The sequence below is a fragment of the Galeopterus variegatus genome, unplaced genomic scaffold (genome assembly GCF_000696425.1).
Source record: "Galeopterus variegatus unplaced genomic scaffold, G_variegatus-3.0.2 Scaffold10160, whole genome shotgun sequence".
NCBI lineage: Eukaryota > Metazoa > Chordata > Mammalia > Dermoptera > Cynocephalidae > Galeopterus > Galeopterus variegatus.
In genome coordinates this window covers 25,249-44,697 of record NW_007736271.1, presented here as the reverse complement: position 1 = coordinate 44,697, position 19,449 = coordinate 25,249, and the positions used below count along the sequence as shown (strand labels likewise).

The following is a 19,449-nucleotide window of genomic DNA, read 5'->3' as shown; positions in this document are numbered from 1 at the left end:
TTTTGTTGCCTGTGCTTTTGGCGTCATATTGCAAAAACCATTGCCAAGACCAATGTCAAGGAGCTCTTCCCCTATGTTTTCTTCCAGGAGTTTTACGATTTCAGTTTACATGATCTTATAATCCACCTCAAATTAATTTTTGTATATGGCGTAGTGCAAGAGTCCAATTTAACTCTTTTGCATGTTGATATCCAGTTTTCCCAGTACCATTTATTGAAGAAAACTTCCTTTCCCCATTGTGTGTTCTTGGCACACTTATCAATGATTAGCTGACCATACGTGTGTGGATTTATTTCTGGGTTCTCTATTCTGTTCTGTAGGTTTATTTGTCTGTTTTTTATACCAGTACCATATTACCATATTGTTTCAATTACTACAGCTTTGGAATATAGTTTGAAATCAGAGAGTGTGATGCCTTCAGTTTTATTCTTCTTTCTCAAAATTCCTTTGGGTATTCAGTATTTTTTCTGGTTCCATGTGAACTTTAGGGATTGTTTTTCTCTATTTCTGTGAAAAATGTCATTGTAATTTTGATAGGGATTGCATTGGATCTGTAGACTGTTTATGTAGTATGAACATTTTAATAATATTAATTTTTCCTCATAAATACAGCATATCTTTCCATTCATTTGTGTCTTCTTCAATTTCTTTCATCAATGTTTTATAGCTTTCAGCATACAGATATTTCATCTCCTTGGTTAAGTTTATTGCAGCGTTATTCACAATAGTCAAGATATAGAAACAACTTAAGTGTCCATCAATGGACAAATGAATAAAGAAATTATGGTACATATATACAATGGAATGTTATTTAGCCTTAAAAATATCCTGCTGTTTGTGACAACATAGATGGAACTGGAGGATATTATGCTTAGTGAAATAAGGCAGGCAAAGAAAGACAAATACTGTATGATCTCACTTATATGTGGAACTTAAATAAGTTGAATTCATAAAAGCATAGAGTAGAAAGGTGGTTGCCAGGGGCTTGAAGGGGGGGGAGTTGGGAGGGGAGAGATATTGGTTAAAGGGTACAAACTTTCAGTTATAAGATGAGCAAGTTCTGGGTATCTAATTCACAGGAGGGGTGGTGATGGATGTGTTAATTAATTTGATCATGGTAACCATTATGCAATGTATATGTACATCAAATCATATCATACACCTTCAACATATTCAATCTATTTGTTAATTAAATATTAAAAATAAATAAAAATTTGAAAAATTAAAAAAGAAAAAAAAATCCCAGATATGCCTGGAAGCTTTGCTTTTGGGTAGACTTGGAGGAGAGACCATAGCACTCAGAAAACAGCGTGAAGCGCAGGAGGAAACATACTTAGACTACAGCTCTGAAAGTGCTTGTAAAAGCACATTTGATGGGAGAATTAACTAGTCATTCATTTCATGGTTAATCCATCTCACTCAAATTATTTCAAAAAGAGGTAGAAAGACAACTGGAGAAAAGTTGTTCTCATTCAAATATTTTTATGACTTGATTGAAGGTAGAAGCCGAATCAATGAAATAGAGGAATCACCCAGTTCTGATTTTTCAATTGCTGATGCAGGACATGAAACACGAGTCAACTGATCTGAAAGTCAATTTCTATCTAACGAAGTGCTTCATTTGTTTATTGCTGAAAATGAAGGCGGGCATGTGGGAATGCAATTCAGACATCTCCCAGTAGCTACATGATTAAAATCACTTAACATATAGAAATGAGATAAATTATAGCAACTGCCTTTATACTGAAAATAGCCAAATAGTTCTGGCTCTGTCTGATTCTATGTTTGGCACTTTGGGACCCTGTGTTAACTCTCTAGCTAAAGTGAAGTGAATTCAGATAAGAAGGACATTTGAATAACTGGAGATCTTTTCTCCTCAGACTACTATCAGGAGAAATGAATGAAAAACAAGTATGTAATCTGATTTCTTTCTTTCTTTCCCCTTTCCTTGCTTCCTTCCTTGCAACAAGCACTCCATAGTATCTCAAATGATCAGTACAAATATAATACAATTTCCATATTTTTCCAGATTAACAGCTGGTGTAAGGATAATACTTGGTCATAAACATGGCCCTGAGATTTTCATTATAGAAACCTAACCAAACTTAAAGTATTCTAAAGTAAATTTAGTTATATTCAGTGACATTGTCTTATGATTTTGTGTAATGTATCTTTATCTATAAGTAAAATATAAATTTGAATTTTTTATTTAACCTTTTAATCATTACATATTTCATCAGCATTTGCTAATCAGTGTATTAAAATACTAATGTCCTTGAATCCCCATCTGTTCTGCCTACACAGTAGTCATTAGATGCTGAAACAGTAATTTGCTGAATCAATACCAACTTAGCAAAAATCAGTTGTTAGAGAAGCAAATCTATTGCTAACAATTTTCAAAGCATTTGATTAAATGATAACTGTTTTCTTTAATAGGTCTTATAACTTTTACTACTCTGGGTGAGACCAAATATTGCCCATCTGTTAGCACATTTTACATGCAAATTGGCCTTCTATTAATGAATTGCTTAAACACAAAACAATTCCCTAGTGGCCTAAAATGATTAGTTTTACTTTGTAGGAGGACTTAGCTTACCTATTTGATATACACTTACAGGCATGAATGGCCTTAAGGAAATATTCTTAAGAACATTCTTTGACAACTGTGGGAAATGAATTTTGGATTCTGAAATGTAAGCAAGATTTTTTCAGGAATTTTTTCAGTCTCTATGCGTTTATAAATAGAGCATGTTCCTCCTGTATTTTCTGTACGATGTCACTCTGACTCCTTCATTTTCTGTATGCAGTTAAGTCCCATCAGATCTTACCTTTTCCTTCTCTCATAGCCTTCTCCTTCACCCCATGCTTCTGCTCAGTGCAAGGACTCCCCATCTCTCGCTTAAATAATTACAACCACCTTTTAATTTGTCTTTCTGCCTGTAATCTGGCTCTACTCCAAGGCATCATGCCCACTTCTACCAAAGAAATTTTTCTCAAAAGCAAAGTAGATCCTTTGGGGAAAAGACCAAATTCCTTTGCTCAGTGAAATGCTGGCATCCCCTCTCCTTTTCTGTCCAGTCACACTAAATTGCCAATCATTTCTTTAATGCATCTTGATGTTTTACGCTTTTCTGCCTTTACCCCTGCTGTTCCTCCTGCCTGGAATTCCCTCCCCCTCTCGTCTATCTGCCCAACACCTGCTCAGTTTTCATGATCCAACTCAAGTGTTATGTCCTCCCAGGAAACCTTCTCTGACTTTCAGGTGAAGGTGGTAACTCTATTCTTGGTTCAATTTCTATACCTTGTATAAACTTGTGTTTGGTTGATTTGTGTAAATCGCCATATTCATTTTTGTAGCCCCAGAAACTTAGCAATGCCTGGAAAAGTAAAAGTCATTGAATGAATAAATGAACCAAGTGTGGGAAATAGGGCTCCAAAGCCAACAATTTTATTTCATTCTTGACAAAGTGCAACTTAATTTAAATTCAAAGCGCTTTCCATGGGGGCTATCTCAGGTCAGTAGAATATCCAGTGTTTATTTTGGGTTCCTCTGGAAGCTGACTTGATGACAAGGATTTGAATACAAGTAGGCTACAGGGAGAAAAAGAAAACATAATTAGGGGAGTGGAGAAGTGAGGCAGGGGAGGGAAGGCAGCCTATATAGGAAGCATTATTAAACCAGTTATGACTGGGACTTCAGAGTTCAGTTTAGATGAGTTCAGTTTAGATATTGTACCTCAGAGTTATTTTGCCTAGAGGCATGAGGCAGGTGGGGTGTTGATACACTGTGTCCCACCTGTCATTGGTTGAGGGATGCTCCTGGGAGGTGTTAATTCCCTGGCACATCTGGCCAGCAGCACGTGTGAGCAGAGCAAACTGCACCAAATGGGAAAAAAGCCCTTAGCTGGCAATCAGGTATGCACTGGAGTGGTCAGGGCTGACATGTCCGCTACATCTGGTCTTCACTGCCATTGCGTGGTCATTGTAACTATGAGAGGATGAAATATGATATTTCTCAAAATCTCTCAGGTCACATATACCTCATTCCATTTGCTCAACAAGCAAGTTTTACATTAATTAGGGCGAGAAGCAGAACCTTTTGTGTCCCATTAAGATAATTTGTGAAATACAAGCAGGCAAGAATATCTATTAATAATCACTGGTCAAAGTGATTCTCTTGTGTTCCTACTGGCCAATCTAAGTATTTTTATCATAATTCTAAAGTCACAACCCTCAAACCCTTTTTGCCTTTGCAAAATCCTCTTACTGAATTAGCAGGTAACTGAGAAGAAAAGAATTTGCAATCGGTCCCATGAGGGCCCTATGGAAAGATGCACATGGCTGACAGGTTAGAGGACTATGCCAGGCTTATGGGGCTTTACGTGGTCTAGCAAGCTGTGAAAGGCACAGAAACATGCAATGAGGATTTAAGCAGGTGAAAAATCCCTAGATATTACTTAGAACTTACAAATATATTATTCTCCCTGGAGATTTCTTCTTGTAAAGGAGAAATGACCACACAGAAATTCTCCAATGCAGCCAATACATGAACCCTTTGTTGATTTTGTTAAAGGCTTTCAGATAACTTCAACTGTTTCACGAACTATTTAGGAATACTTTTCATCTACTGATAATTCTTTCTGCTTACTTTCTTTCATGGCTTGTATCACCTCCTCTACCCCCCAAATTCATTGCTTAGTTTTTGGAGATAAATGTAAATCTGGGAAAATCACTAGTGAAGAAAGAGTAACTACATCAGTTGTGTCAATTATTGAAGTTTCATTTGTAAATTGGTTATTTTTCTGTGATATGATAAGATCTTTTCCAAATCCTGCACTTAAAATCTTTTAAGGACTTGAGGATACTTTGTGAATCCAATCAACAATTATTTTTGTTTACTTGATAAATATTTGCTGACCTCAAGCAGCTAACAATCAAAGAAAGGACTTAGCTTTGTTTAAGTCTCCTGGTAACCCTACATTTAAAAATGATGCAATATTTAAATGTAGCTGGTAAGTCAAATCAAATTTAAAAAGCATGTATAAGAGTTTACTGAGAATTTTTACTTTAATAGATACTATTGATTCATACAAAGAAAGTTCAAGAAATTAAGGAAATTACAAAAAAAATGGGAAAAGATCTAGAATGCTATGAGATAGCCTAGAAACAGTGTCAAATTAAGTGGCATAGACAATGGATGGGACAGGATTTCAAAGAAGGGCATGAACTGGGGTGTGGACACATTGGGAAAGGCTGAATGGCCACAGGCCCAGTGTGCCTGGCACAGTCCCTGTTTATCCCTGTTGTTCCAGTGTATTAATATTTTCCCATTTCACTCTCAAAAATTGTGCCCATTCAGAATAACAGATTATTGAGTCTCTGGATTTACAAAGCAAAATGGAACGAAACAATAGGATTGAGACTGTTGCAGAAAATAAAAGTGGTTCTGAGGGCAATAAAGAAACTGAGCAGAAGCCACAAGGGTGGAAATGAACATCATGTGCAGGAGATAGAAAGGACCCCTTCCTGTGGGATTGGAAGCAAGAAATAAAGTGAGATGAAGAAATCTCAGTATGGATGCCCTGGTGAGTTTCCAGAAGATCAGCTCAGACTGAAAGAAGAGGCTATCTTATTTTCCTAAACTTTCAAATCACTGGAAATGCACTGGCCTATTCACCTTGTTTTGTACAAGCTGTCAGTCAAAGCCCTAGACACATACTATATTTGGTGTCCTGGAATTCAGAGGAGAAAAAAATTTCCTGATATCTGGCATCTCCTTAGATGTCTCGTTGTCTTCACGGTACTCAGTTTTCCACTTCAGCACTGTTTCTGAGCGAGAGTGGACTCCCTGGAGGAGCTGTGCTCTAGGTTGGAAGTGATGGGCTTTCTCCTAAACCACCATCAAGTCCTAACAAAGAGGGAAGCCCCCATCCCATCCTCAGAAATGAGACCTAGGTCCATCTTATTTGTGAATAATCACCTCTCTGCACCTGGAGAGTGTGGGAGGCCACCAAGAAAGCAAAAAATTAGGAGGCAGAGGTGATATGCAGTGCAGAAAGTTATCTTGAGAGCGAGTTGTTAAAGAGGAAAAGGTCTCAGTGGTTTCCACATTTGAGCAAATATCTAGGCAATAATGGGCTCCTACCACAAGGGTCAATTTCAAAGATTCATTTGAGGATAAACACATGTGGCTACCATATTGAAGAAATGAAAAACATTTGCCAACTGAGCTCAAAGGGTCATATGGAGAGTGACTTGATCAAAAGTGTTGTTCAGTTGGAAACCTGAGTTCTTCTGAGTCAACTGGTTCTCACAAGTATCGTTTAAGTTCACATCCACTCTCTAAAGTCTTTCTTTTGACCCTAGCTTCCCGCATTATTTTAATTCTCTTTTTCTATACCAATTACCCATCACCAGAAATTACTCCCCCACTCATGGACTCCGCTTCCTTACCTCCCACTCCTGCCTCAGTCTTTGCAGTCTCCTTCCCACTTCATTCTTCTCCCGTATCTGTGATCTAGACACATCACCAAGGTGCTGTTAACTCTCAATCTACCAATTGTTCCCTAGTCCTCACCATCATTGAAGACTGCGGTCAGCCTCTTCTGATAACTCCCCTCTTACAAAGTCTAAGACAAATCACCATTGTCTGTTTTTTGCTTCTCTGAACACTTCTTCTGTGACATTTTCTATGCCCTTCTTTGACGATCTTTTTCTCACCAAATCTTTAAGCCTTAGCTCAGAATTCTATAACTCAATTCTCTAAACTTTCTCCTGAACTCCAGGCCAGTGTCTATTTACCTGCTCTGGGTTTCCATGAAGACATTTAACCAGCACTCACAGGTACTTCCAAAAAGTACCATCCCTGAGTCTTCCGCCAGCTCCAGCTCACACTCCTTTCTGTTAAGGGCACCACTAGTGTTTTGTCACCCAGGCTCCAAACCCTGCAGATATTTTTGAATCCTCCCCTCCCCACAGCTCTCCCACCCACTTACATGCTACACTTTGTCCATCCAATCTCTGTTATAGTTTCCACACTGGCTTATTTTTCACATGGACATTAGGTCCCCATTACCACTTGTGTGTATAATTATAAGAGCTACTAATTGGTCCTTTTACCTACAGTTTCTATACTTCCTATTCCCCACTACTATACTCTATCAAATACAAGATTTGTTTTTTTTAACATGCATCTCCAACCATGTCACACATGGACATTAGGTCCCCATTACCACTTGTGTGTATAATTATAAGAGCTACTAATTGGTCGTTTTACCTACAGTTTCTATACTTCCTATTCCCCACTACTATACTCTATCAAATACAAGATTTGTTTTTTTTAACATGCATCTCCAACCATGTCTTTTGTTTGGAAAATCATTTCCCAGTGATCCATTTATACAGGATAGAGTCCAGACTCCGTAGACCAGCAGTCAAGAGACTCAAGGTCCTGACTGAAATCTGCTTAACTTCAAATCCTACTATGTTGGAAATTCTCCTTTTGCACCTCAGATTTACTCTTTGCCTTGCTTTTTGCCTGAGAGGCTGATCTCTTTGGGCTGCATAGATAGATTCCCAGGCTCTGATGCACATGCTTTGTATATTGCCCGCTCCTTGAGTATGAGTTGTCTATAAATATAATGGGATATTACCCCCATAACTGGGTTATGTCTCATTGCAATGGTGAAGGGGTTTTTGCAAATGTAAGTAAGGTCCCTAATCAATTAAATTTGAGTTAAGCGAAAGGCAGATTATCCTAAGTGGGTCTAATATAATCAAATGTGTCTTTTAAAAAATGGTCTAGTAGCCAGAGGGACAATCTCTTGCTGGCTTTGATGAAAGAAGCCACTAAGATCAAGTTCTATAGCTGCAAGGAAGTTAATTCTGCCAACAACCAAACAAGCTTGGAGGATTAGAGAGAACCTTGAGCTTGGAAGATTGGAGAGAACCATGAGACTACAACCTGGGCCAACGCTGATTGCAGCCTTGTGAGACCCTAAGTAGGGAACTAAGGAAGTCGTGCCTAGATTCCTGACCCACAGAAACTGAGATAATAAATGGGCATCAAGCCACTAAGTGTGTAGTAATGTGCTACACAGCAGTAGATAACTAATACACTTGCCATTCTGGTCAAATTAGGCCAATGGGAGATACCCACAGATGTTTCAGAGACTAGAAGGAAAGGAAGGCTGGGATACTTGCTCACCTTTCCAGCTCCCCACTTCTGCCCATGGCTCTTCTTCAGCTGCAGCTTTCTCAGGGCTCCAGTGATTGCCTCTCCTGTGCCCCTGTAGATCTAATGTCCTAAAGCCTGGTTTGGCTTTGCAGTGTAGGGCCAGGGTACTTCACCATCTCCTGCTATTTCCCCTCAATGCTGACTGTACCTTTGTACAATGTTTCTTTGTTCAACTCTTTTCAGCTGCTCCTTTAGAATATGCCATTGTTGTCTTTTTGAGACCCCACCAAAAGAATAGACTTACTTCTAGCATTGCTTTGTCCCTCTCCAAACCCACCTCCAAACGTGAACTATCTCTTGGGACTTCTCCAAATACCATCCTGCATTTTCCCACTTGATGTCTTGGGTTTCAGGTTGCTTCTACTATATGGAACTGAGAGACCATTAGCATGGTGGGGGGTAAAAACTCAAAAAACCAAAAATGTGAGTTCTAGACTATGCTACTGTCTGTGTTACATGCTAGCTGTTGATCTTGGAAAATGATCTTATCTTTCTAAGCACAGTTTCTTCATCTATAAAATAGGGGTAATAACATCCACTGAGCAAGGTTTTGTAAAGGATTAAATGAAATAACAAATGGAAAGCAGCCAGTACCTGAAACTCAGTAACTAACAATGTTGGTGGTAATTTTGCTGTTGCTAATGCTGATTGTTGTTCATAAAGATGCCTACTATTCACCTGAATATTCCTCTCAAATACTCTCCATACTTTGAATTCATTGAGTCCACATTTTAGAAGAGAGATTGCTTTCTATTAAACCTGTAGCAATTCTTTCTTCTCTCAAAGTTCTTATTTCATATGCTTTATATTTTATATTTATTTATCTGTGAACATGTTTCATTTCTTCCACTGACTTCTAAATAAATTATGTGCAGAGATTATGTTTCTTTGTATGAACTGGAAACTGAGTGACATAAAGCCATGGGATTAATAGCTGCTCAATAAATATTTGTAGACTGTGTATGTAAAGAGAAATACTATGGTTGACTCTTCACAGTCTAATCAACACAAGAACAAAATATTTTAATGTTATTATTATTTTTTTTCTAAAAAGATGACCGGTAAGGGGATCTTAACCCTTGATTTGGTGTTGTTAGCACCACGCTCACCCAGTGAGCCAACTGGCCATCCCTATATGGGATCCGAACCCGTGGCCTTGGTGCTATCAGCGCCGCACTCTCCCGAGTGAGCCACAGGCCGGCCCTAATGTTATTGACAAGATATGCAAATATATTGATATATGGTAATTAAATAATACTTAGTGTGTATCTAAAACAACCTGACTTGGCCAACTTGGCCTAATTTTGCATATAAATCACTCCACTCCACCCATCCTTCCTACTGTGTCTAATCAAACATCAAATAGGTAACACTTGGATTAAATGCTGCTCTTTTGCTGTGTCTCCTTGTTCCTATGAAAGAATCTCAGCCAGGTGAAATAAGTGGAACTGGTGTTGGGTGTCACATTAGTAACAAAGTAATAGATATGCTAAAAAGCCAAGAGATTTCTCAGGGGAGTCTTATTTGGAAGACTACTATTATTTTTCAGAAGCATGTATTCATTCAACCCATATTTTTGGAATCTACCAAGTATAAAAGAAGATAACAACACAAAATCATATCTATCAAGAACTAGTGACGTTAATTTGCATGTGTATAACCACATACATTCTGCAACTTTTTGCTGTTTCCACACACATTTATTCCTCATAACAGCCCTGTGAGGAGGTCACCTATTTATCTCTACATACATTCATGAGGGGGCTGAGGCTATGAGAATTTGTCATTGCCTTAGATCAACCCAAGTGGTCAGCTTTCTGATAAAGTACCCACTGTTTGGCAATATGATAAAAGCTGTTTCTTTTAAAAAAAGAAAAAAATATACAAAACCATATCTCTAAAAACCAGGCATTCATTCAGGCAGAAGGCCAAGAATACATTTGAAGATACTTAGAGTGAGTAGCAATCAGGATCTTGTGTTTGTACACCATTTTAAAATTCTCCAAGTCTGCGCACGCTATCCACTTGAACTTCGTCACGCCTGTCTGAGGCAAGCAGAACACATATTTATTTACCCTGATCAACAGATGAGGTGACCATTTTAAAATCAGTCACCCATGGCTGAACCAGAATTAGAACGTAGGTCACCCAACTATGTCTTGAACAATTGTCAACATAGTTTATAGAACACTTACTGTGTGAATCCCAAACTCTGTGAGAGTGTAGTCAATTCACAAAACTTATTCTCCCTAAATTTTTAAGAAGACGTAGTCAGTATTTGCCAAAAGCAAAGACCCTGATTTGGCCAACTAGGCCTAGTTTTGCATATAAAATCATTACCAAATAGGTAAAAGTTTGGCTAAATGTTGCTCTTTTGCTGTGGCTCCTGGTTCCTGTGAAAGTACCTCAACCAGCAGAAGTAAGTGGAATTGGGGTTGGGTGTCACACTAGTAACAAAGTGATAGGTATGCTAAAAAGCCAAGAGGTTTCTCAGAGGAGTTGCCACAGGTTTCAATGGAATGACAATTACAAGGTGGATGGATCATGTAACGCCTGCTGTGAACTTTACAGTACGTGAGGATCATTATTTTAACGTTAATTTGCATAATGGTTGGTCTAGCAAGAACAATGCTGAATGCTAATAGCTGCAGGATGCAATAAAATTAAACACTATCTGGGCTGAACTGCTAAAGGAAAAGCTGCCAAAGTATGATTCTTTAAGCACTTAATTTCATTCTGGGTCACATCCACACATAATCAAATGTGGATTTCCGGTATCTTTTGAAAAACTGGCAAGAAATGACCGGAATGGAATATGAGCAACCTCCTTTATACAGAATCCTTCCTTACATAACTTGCCTATCCCCTCTGAGGTATCTAAATTTGCAACTACCACCACCACTACACCTAAATAACTCCCCACCCCAACCCTCCCCATATTCGCTGGCAGACACACCAAGTTTGATAAACCCAGAAGGAAAGAATCTCACCCTCTGGACTGAAAAAAAACTTTGAATGTACTTGCAAAAAAGGGAGAATCAACCAGGGCTGGCACAAAGTGATATTTTCAAAGGAAGCATACACTCTGTCACCTCAAAGTATGGAACTAACCCTGCATTCTGAGTTGCAGGTGGAAGGTGGCCATTAGCAAAGAGAATAAAAAGATATAGGCCCTCTCTATTTAAATTTGTCATTTCTGACTATTGCTATTGCCTGGAAAATGGGTAGGTGTAGTCATCCTGTACTTTAGACCCTAAGTCAGTCTTCGGAAACTATTTATTTATTTTTTTATTTATTTATGAACTTTCTCCCAAGTGTTTGAACTCATTTCCACCACAAGAGGGCACCCATCTCTAAAAAACAACTACAGAGCTTTGATCTTGGGTGAAATGGGCCCCCAATTTAGGAAAGTAGTGCTTGGGAAAAGCCCTTCAGCAGAGACCCTGAGAAATCGCATACCCTGCATAAAAAAGATCCTGTGATGGGCAACACTGAAACAGAACACAGTGTCCAGAAGTGCCAATTTTCTCTCAGATTCTTGAGTATCTAAAGACTATTTCAAGAACTGACAATGTTCTCATTTCTCAGGTTTTGAAGGCCTAAAGCTGAAAGACATCCTCGATGTCACCACTGAAGATTTATTTTTCATCTTTTCTTGGGGTGTATACAACAGCCATCAACTTCCTCCTCCTCTTTAAAAGCTACATACTGATTTACGTCTCTTATAGGTTTTGTTTGCTTTTTAAATCTCACTGATGACAGAAACAATTGTTAACTTCTCAATTAAACTTGATAGGGAAGGAAATAGTTTTAGAAGCATATAAACACTTTTTGACTTGAGTCTCTATGAGTAGAATATATTTTATTGACTATGTGTTTGGTGTCCAATGATTCAGTGATAATCAGCTTCCATAACACTTTTTTTAGGGAAAAAAGCGTGCTCCTGAACATTTTGCCCCCCACCCCCTTTTACTTTTCTAGTAGGCAGGATTCCTCCAAAATACCTTATTTGACCTTTATACCTTTAGAAACAGCGAGTGCCTAATTCCCCTCTGTGAGTTGCTAATCCGATTTACATGAGCGGAACCTAGAATTATTTTAGCTCCCCAACAGAAAAAAAATACACTAGTGCCTGCTTCTGACTCTTCTCTGTCTCTGCTGTGCAGGCTGGAAAGCTCTGATGCAGGAGAACCTGATTTTGCCCATCTGGCCTTTTTCAAAAAAAATTTGCCAGTGGTTTTGATCATCGTCTGGGCAACCTGATCTTGTTCTGCAAGGAGGCTCCTGGAATACTGGGAGGGACAGAAAGATTTGGCCCAAGACTCATGGTGCGGCTTTGGGGAACATTTCGGATGAGGAAGACAAGTGACTTGACCACATGTCACAGCCCTGCTTCTGGGGGCTTGGTGGAAGGAGGTGGGGCAGAAGGTCACAAACAGGAATTGTCCTGTATGCTTGGCTCACACTGTGCGTTATTTTGCTTTCCTCTGAGCTGCTAATCGCCTGCCTCTGAGCTGGGCGAAATAAATATCACAAGACACCGAGTGCTTGCTACCATGAAAAGAAAATCCCTCCCACCCTCCCTCACACTGCCACACACATGTGTCATGTATAGCAGCATGACAACCATGCCACATATATAGAAATGTGTGCCTTCCTTTGTATACCTTTACATATATGAATATATTTATGGAAACGCGCGTATTTTTCTATATTAGATATACTTATATGATAAATACCTGCACATGCATATGAATATAAATGCATCCACATATTTGTACAAATGCAAATGCATATATCTCTGTTTCTAGTCTCTGGTTTTCCTCTAACTCTCCTGCCACCCCAGAGAAACACAGAAATGTCTACTCCACGGCTATGCCAACTTGGTTGAGTTCTCTTTTTCTGTAATTGTGTATTACCGAAAAACTTCAAACTGAAAGTTGAATAACGGGCCCGGTGGGGAAGTAAAGGCCAGACCCTGCATTACTCCTGCATTTCGCCCCGGCAGGCCAGCGAGTGTCGGGCGCTCCGCTCGCTCTCTCGTTTGAGGGCAGGAGGTGGAGGGGGTAAGGAGAGCAGGGCTGCTGCAATGCAGACCCTCTGGCCTTTGGCCTATCACTTGATCTACTAAAACTGAAGCATTTTCAGAACAGACCCCATAGCTCAGCAACCTGACCCTCTGGTCCTGTGCCTCACATCTGAGCAGGTGGTTTGCATTAGCTTCAGCTCTAGTAGGAAACCACAACTAGGCTTTAACTCTTTAAGATCCAGAGAGGGTACAGGACATGTGGCCGTGTGTCTCTTGAGCATCACTTTCCTTGCCCTGATATGTATTTTCTGGAAATATGAAGGAGTTACTGTAAATGTGGGAGTTGGTCCTGATATGAGGGAGCTATGTTATATCAGTTTGGGAAATGTAAAGAGGATGCAGGGCCTTAAGTTTATAAGGCAGCTGCATCTGTGTCTTGATTCCTTCCTGAGACCAGGGAAAAGAGAGAGCATCTTACCAGCTCTGTGAAGCCTCTGTTTTGGATTCTGGAGGCATTTCTTGTTCAAAGAACCAGGTAGGTGGGAACTCTAAAGGTGCCCTCAGAGAGCCTGGCCTGCATTCTGGGGTTTTGTTTCTTTGTTGATTGCGGGTTGCAGGGGTGCCTGATTGAATTGGGGTGGATCTCAGCAGATCTTTTTGTGAAATGGTTCCAGGCTACAATCGCAGGAATCTGTTTTTCCATCACCCTCACCCAGTCTTCTGGGTGGGGCCTGCCTCAGATTTCAGGGGGAGGGTGGGGATGATGGTGCTCTGGCCGTACAGCAGGACTCGGCTCGACTCGCCGGGGAATGCGCCCGAGGAGGACGGGGCGCCGGAGCCGCGCTGGTTTCAACTCGGGAGCACTAATGGGGGTGCGCTGGAGTAAGGCAGAGTGATGCGGGGGGGCAACTCGCCTGGCACCGAGATCGCCGCTGTGCCCTTCTCCGGACCCGGCGTCACCCAGGATGGCTGCCCCGAGCCATGGGCCGCGGCGGAGCTAGCGCCGAGCGCCCGACCCTCGCCCCCCGAGTCCCGGAGCCGGCCCCGCGCGGGGCCACGCGTCCCGCGGGCGCTGGTTCCTAAGGACGACGACAGCAGCAGCAGCAGCTTTTCCTTTCTCCCTTCTCGTCCCTTCCCTGCCCCGCACTCCTCCCCCTGCTCGCTGTTGTTGTGTGTCAGCACTTGGCTGGAGACTTCTTGAACTTGCAGGGAGAATAACTTGGGCTCCCCACTTCGCGCCGGTGCCTTTGCCCCGCCGCACCTCCGCTCCTCGGTCGGGCGCGACCCCGGGACGCCGTTCCAGCGAGAGGAGAGGGACTACGCGGCCAGCACGCGGAGGAGGAGGGGGAGGCAAAGAAAGGGACCTGACACACGGTCCCTGCGCCAGGTCTTTCGGCCAGAGTTTTTTCCATGTGGAGGCTCTTTCAATGGACGTGTCCCCGCGTGCTTCTTAGACGGACTGCGGTCTCCTAAAGGTAGAGGACGCGGGCTCGGGCTGGGAGGGTGGGCGCGGGGACCCGGCAGCCGCAGCGGCTGAGCTCTCCCAGGGGACCTGCCAGGCCGGATGTAAACAGACCCCTCTCCAGGTCCACGTGCAGCCGAGCCCCTGCAGGGGTGCCCCCATCCCACCGCCCCAGGCGACAGTCAGCTTCGCCCTCTTCGCCCGCACTCTTCCTCCCTCCCCTCTCCTCGGTATATTATTAGGGCTGTTAACATTTAGACGATTTAAAAAAAGTTTTTTGAAAGTCAAATAAATCCCTTTGAGAGGGTGGTCCCTGGATGGATTTTACCCGTTAGCTGCCTACCTGTACGCCCTGCCATGGCGATCCCTTCGCCCTTCTTCGTGTTTCTCCCCGAGACCTACTCTCCCTACTCAGAACCATGTCCCATTTAGGAAAGTACTAAAAGTTGGGGTTCTTCCTGTTTCCAGAAATGCGAGGGGGCAGTACTTCAGTGCCACCTTGAACTGTGTTTTTAACAGCGGATACATGCATTAATAGACATTAGTCATTTACGTAATCCCAGGAATATCTATGTGTATCTGACTGCACTAGGGGAATGCGGGGATGGAGTGGCCTGTCTTGACACCCCTGAGCTTAGGTGCGTAGGCCACGAGTTGCAAGTGGCTTCGGAAGTTGTGGTCTTTAGTTTACAGGGTCTGGAAGTTATAGACGGTGTGTGTGTGCGTGTGGTGTGTGTCAGGAAGTTCTATACAGTGCCTCTAAGGAAGTCACATGCACCATTTGCGCGTGTTTATATGCAAGTGAGCGCTGGGCAGTGTGTGTTTGGGTTTGTATGGGGGGCGCAGTGTATCAGACCAAGCAGTGGTTTCCCCAGGTTCCCTGCACTGGATGTCAGCCCTTGTGTCACAGAAAAAAGGTGACAGTCGTTGACGCTGGTTGGGGGCGGGGGGGAGGCAAAATCCCAAATCAGACGTCACACGGGTTGAGAGTGGGATGGGAGGGAGAAAGCCATCTGGCTCAGGAACTTGGGGCCTTCCATCCTTCCAAACAGTCCAGCTTTAGCCGCTCCTACATGGCCCCGAGAGTGTTGCAAGCCAGGAGGGCACCCTGGAGGAAGGGGCATGCGAACCGAACGGGAGCTGGGGCTGCGGGGGCGGGAGGGGAAGGACTGGGCGGGGAACTCGGGTGACTCACGTCGGCCCTGTCCGCAGGTCGACCATGGTGGCCGGGACCCGCTGTCTTCTAGCGTTGCTGCTTCCCCAGGTCCTCCTGGGCGGCGCGGCCGGCCTTATTCCCGAGCTGGGCCGCAGGAAGTTCTCGGCGTCGTCGGGCCGTCCCTCGTCCCAGCCCACGGACGACGTCCTGAGCGAATTCGAGTTGCGATTGCTCAGCATGTTCGGCCTGAAACAGAGACCCACCCCTAGCAGGGACGCCGTGGTGCCCCCCTACATGCTAGACCTGTACCGCCGGCACTCCGGCCAGCCGGGCGCGCCAGCCCCAGACCACCGACTGGAGAGGGCAGCCAGCCGCGCCAACACCGTGCGCAGCTTCCACCACGAAGGTGAGGTGTGGAGCAGGGAGTGGGGGCGGGCACCGGGGCGGGGACTCACTCTGCAAAACCCCCTACCGTGGGCAGATTGCAGGCATCCCTGGAGAGGCAGCTTGGCCAGAGCGCCGCCGAGGTTTCCACTCTTGCTTCTGTACGGTCCTTTCTGAAACTGATTTCAGCGCGCTGCTTGTGTGGCGGGGGAGCCAGGGATTCCCCTTTGGTAAATCCGCACCCTTTTCCTGGCTTGCAGCCAGAGAGCGACTCCTCCCCCAGGAACTGGAGAGAAATCAAGAGATGGGGAAGACGAGGGCAAAAGGCATGCCCCTAGTCAGCTAAACTTGCAAGAATTCCATAGGGAGAGAAGGAGGAGGAGGGGGGAGAGTTGGAATTGCTTTACATCTGTCTGGAAGCCCTTGCTCTATAAATCTGCGTCTCCTGCTTAAGCCGGGGTTTCAGGCTAGACAGAGCCAAGGGCAGAATTTTCAGAGATAGTATTGAAAAATCAAAGCCCAAGGCCCCAAAGTCTTTCTAATTTACAGTTGATCTGGGCCTGGTTTGGAAGATTTCGAATCCCTATCTAATACCCGTGGGAGATCAATTCCACAATCAATCTTATTGTTTCCACAATGACTTTCTTGTCTTGCGCTTAAATCTGAGATAGGCTCTGAGTAGAGACAAGGCTAGCCTTCAGATAAAAGCTTTTGCAGCAGCTGCCTGCTTTACTTCATGTGCATGGAAATGTGGATTTTTTTTTTTTTTTTATGATACTGGATGTGGTTTTTCTAAGGTAGAGTATTTCTGCTTGTTTCATCAGAAAGGTATTTAGTGGATTTGAGATGTCTTAGAGCAGCTATGGAGATCGGTAGTACCTAAATTCTTAGAGCAATTAGTCAAAAATATGTTCCACCTCAATTCTTCTTCTACATGTTTAAATGCTTCTTTGGCTTGATACATTCTAAATAGAGCGTGGGTTCCTTCAAGTTCTAGAAAAGAGTACAAAGTTCTATATCACAGAGAAGCCACTTGTATGATAGGGAGCGTTGGGAGTGAAGTTCCCTTTTTCTTGCATTGTCTTAAATAGAGCGTGGGTTCCTTCAAGTTCTAGAAAAGAGTACAAAGTTCTATATCACAGAGAAACCACTTGTATGATAGGGAGCGTTGGGAGTGAAGTTCCCTTTTTCTTGCATTGTCCTGCTGAGGTGCTCAATTTCAAGTGGGTATCTATGCTCTGAGACAGACAAATCAGAAGCAGCATAGCCAGAAGTTTTCTCCCAGTGTGAAGGATGACATACTTGTGAGCACACTGGTTCATAATGGGAAGAATTCCCAAAGGCATGTCACACAACAAAAGATACTTCATTAAGGCAGCTACGCGTGGTGAAGGCAACACTGAATTGAGAATCAGTTCATTTTCAAGCACATTTCTAAGTGAAGTGCTTTCTGCTAGTAGAAATCAGAGATTTGAAAGGGGGTAAGATCTCATTCTACTCCTTTAGAATTCATCCACTGAAAGCAGAAGTTGTCTGTTGTCATATGTAGAAGTGTTTGCATTCATGTACGTTGTGTCATCATGACCCTGGGATATTATAGATCCAGCTCATCATTCCCAGCTGATGCTGATTAGAATGGATAGAAAAGTAACAAGAACAGCTGTTTTAGCCACCTCTTCTGGAAATTTAGCATGGAAGCCATTCCTAACTTTATTTTTAAGGCCAGGAAGGTACTGTCTCTCTCTTATAAGTTGAAAGGAAGATCCTTTAAGTCAGTTAACACCTAAAACATTTAATTGCATGAGGATTTCATCAGTGAAGTATGCATATTTCTTTTCCTCTACAAGTGACTTGATCAAAACTAAACAGGCTATTCATTATTCTAGTATGTTATTTGGACTCAAACAGCATGCTTGGGTTTATAAGTCAGAAACATTTAAAAGTGCAAATATTACGCACAAAACAGTACAGAAGTTACCAACTTGTTTAAAAGTAACTTGCAGCAACTTCAGATCTTAATGCAATTAGACGATAGAGAAAAGCTATGTAATTTTTGCCCCAGATTTCAACAAATCCATTTCTTTTCTCGTCATGACTAGTAAATCATTATTAGGCTGGATGTAGCACTTTTTAAAGACTTTTCATTGTTTCGTTATTTGATTTTTATCCTTGTGCCATACATGCTACTAAAAAAAACATTTAATAAACCATGTGATTAAGGCTGCTGGCTTAAGAGCAGAATTTGGTTTCTGCAGCATTAATGGGCATTTATTTGGTAAACGACCAAAAGGACCCAATTACAAGAATTACCTGTTGGGTTTTTTTGTGGGTGAGATCAGATGGTTTGGTGGTGGAATTATATAAGATAGGAGATATTATGATGAAATTATTTCAACCAATGTGAATATAATGGGACCACATGATAGGTGATCTGAGACAAAATTACCAGTTTCTTATTTCTCCTGTTGAACTTTGTCTAGTCCTTTCTACAATGGCTTTTATGTGGGAGAATACAAACTTGGCTAAAATTTTCTTTTTTCAAAGTAATTAAAAAGTGCTTCAGCCGCACAGGCCTTTGAAAACCGCTACTGAGGATAGAAAACTCACTTCTCCGGCTGGAAGGAATGTTTTATGCTTTGCTGCAGTTGGAAGCACATTGAAACTGGTTGACTTCACTGGCCCTGCAACAAGTTTTCATGCCTTCCTGTCATTTAGGAATATAGAAAGACCACGTGCTTGTTCTTCAGGCTCTGGAATAACTGAATTATTTGCCTCTATGACTAAAGCTCCCAAATAGAGATTAACCCTGTTCTCATAAGTATTAATTATCATGAATATATCCATATAATAGGAAAATTAAAGAAATAACCATTGCCTGGTGAAGGAGAATTTATGGCACAACTTCCCAGTGCAAACAAAGGATTTGGAGACATGGACCCCTCCCCCCAAACCAATACTTCCCTGCTGTGTGTCCCTAGTGCCTCCCCAAACCAGTACTTCCCTGGTGTGCATCCCTAACCCCAGGTATTTCAGTGTGATTACAAAAGGCCCCATTAAGTAGAACAGTTATTCTTTTTGAAAATGCTCATTGAGATTGAGGTTTTGGTGCTCGGTGACATTTCCTTGCTCTGATGTTTTCTCTTGTACCTTATTTTTTAGTGGTTCCCCTATATTTTCTTTTT

At 42.2% G+C, this 19,449-nt stretch overlaps 1 protein-coding gene across 1 annotated transcript in view; it reads left to right on the top strand.

Annotated features, from left to right (window-relative positions):
* Nucleotides 1–14,662: 14,662 nt before the first annotated feature.
* BMP2 (bone morphogenetic protein 2) overlaps nt 14,663–19,449 on the top strand; it is a 13,255-nt gene continuing 8,468 nt past the window's right edge. Inside the window, exons 1-2 of the mRNA XM_008594107.1 lie at nt 14,663–14,740; nt 15,940–16,289. Of these exons, the coding sequence (XP_008592329.1) occupies nt 15,947–16,289 (343 nt within the window). The 5' untranslated portion in view covers nt 14,663–14,740; nt 15,940–15,946. The remainder of the gene's footprint in view (nt 14,741–15,939; nt 16,290–19,449) is intronic.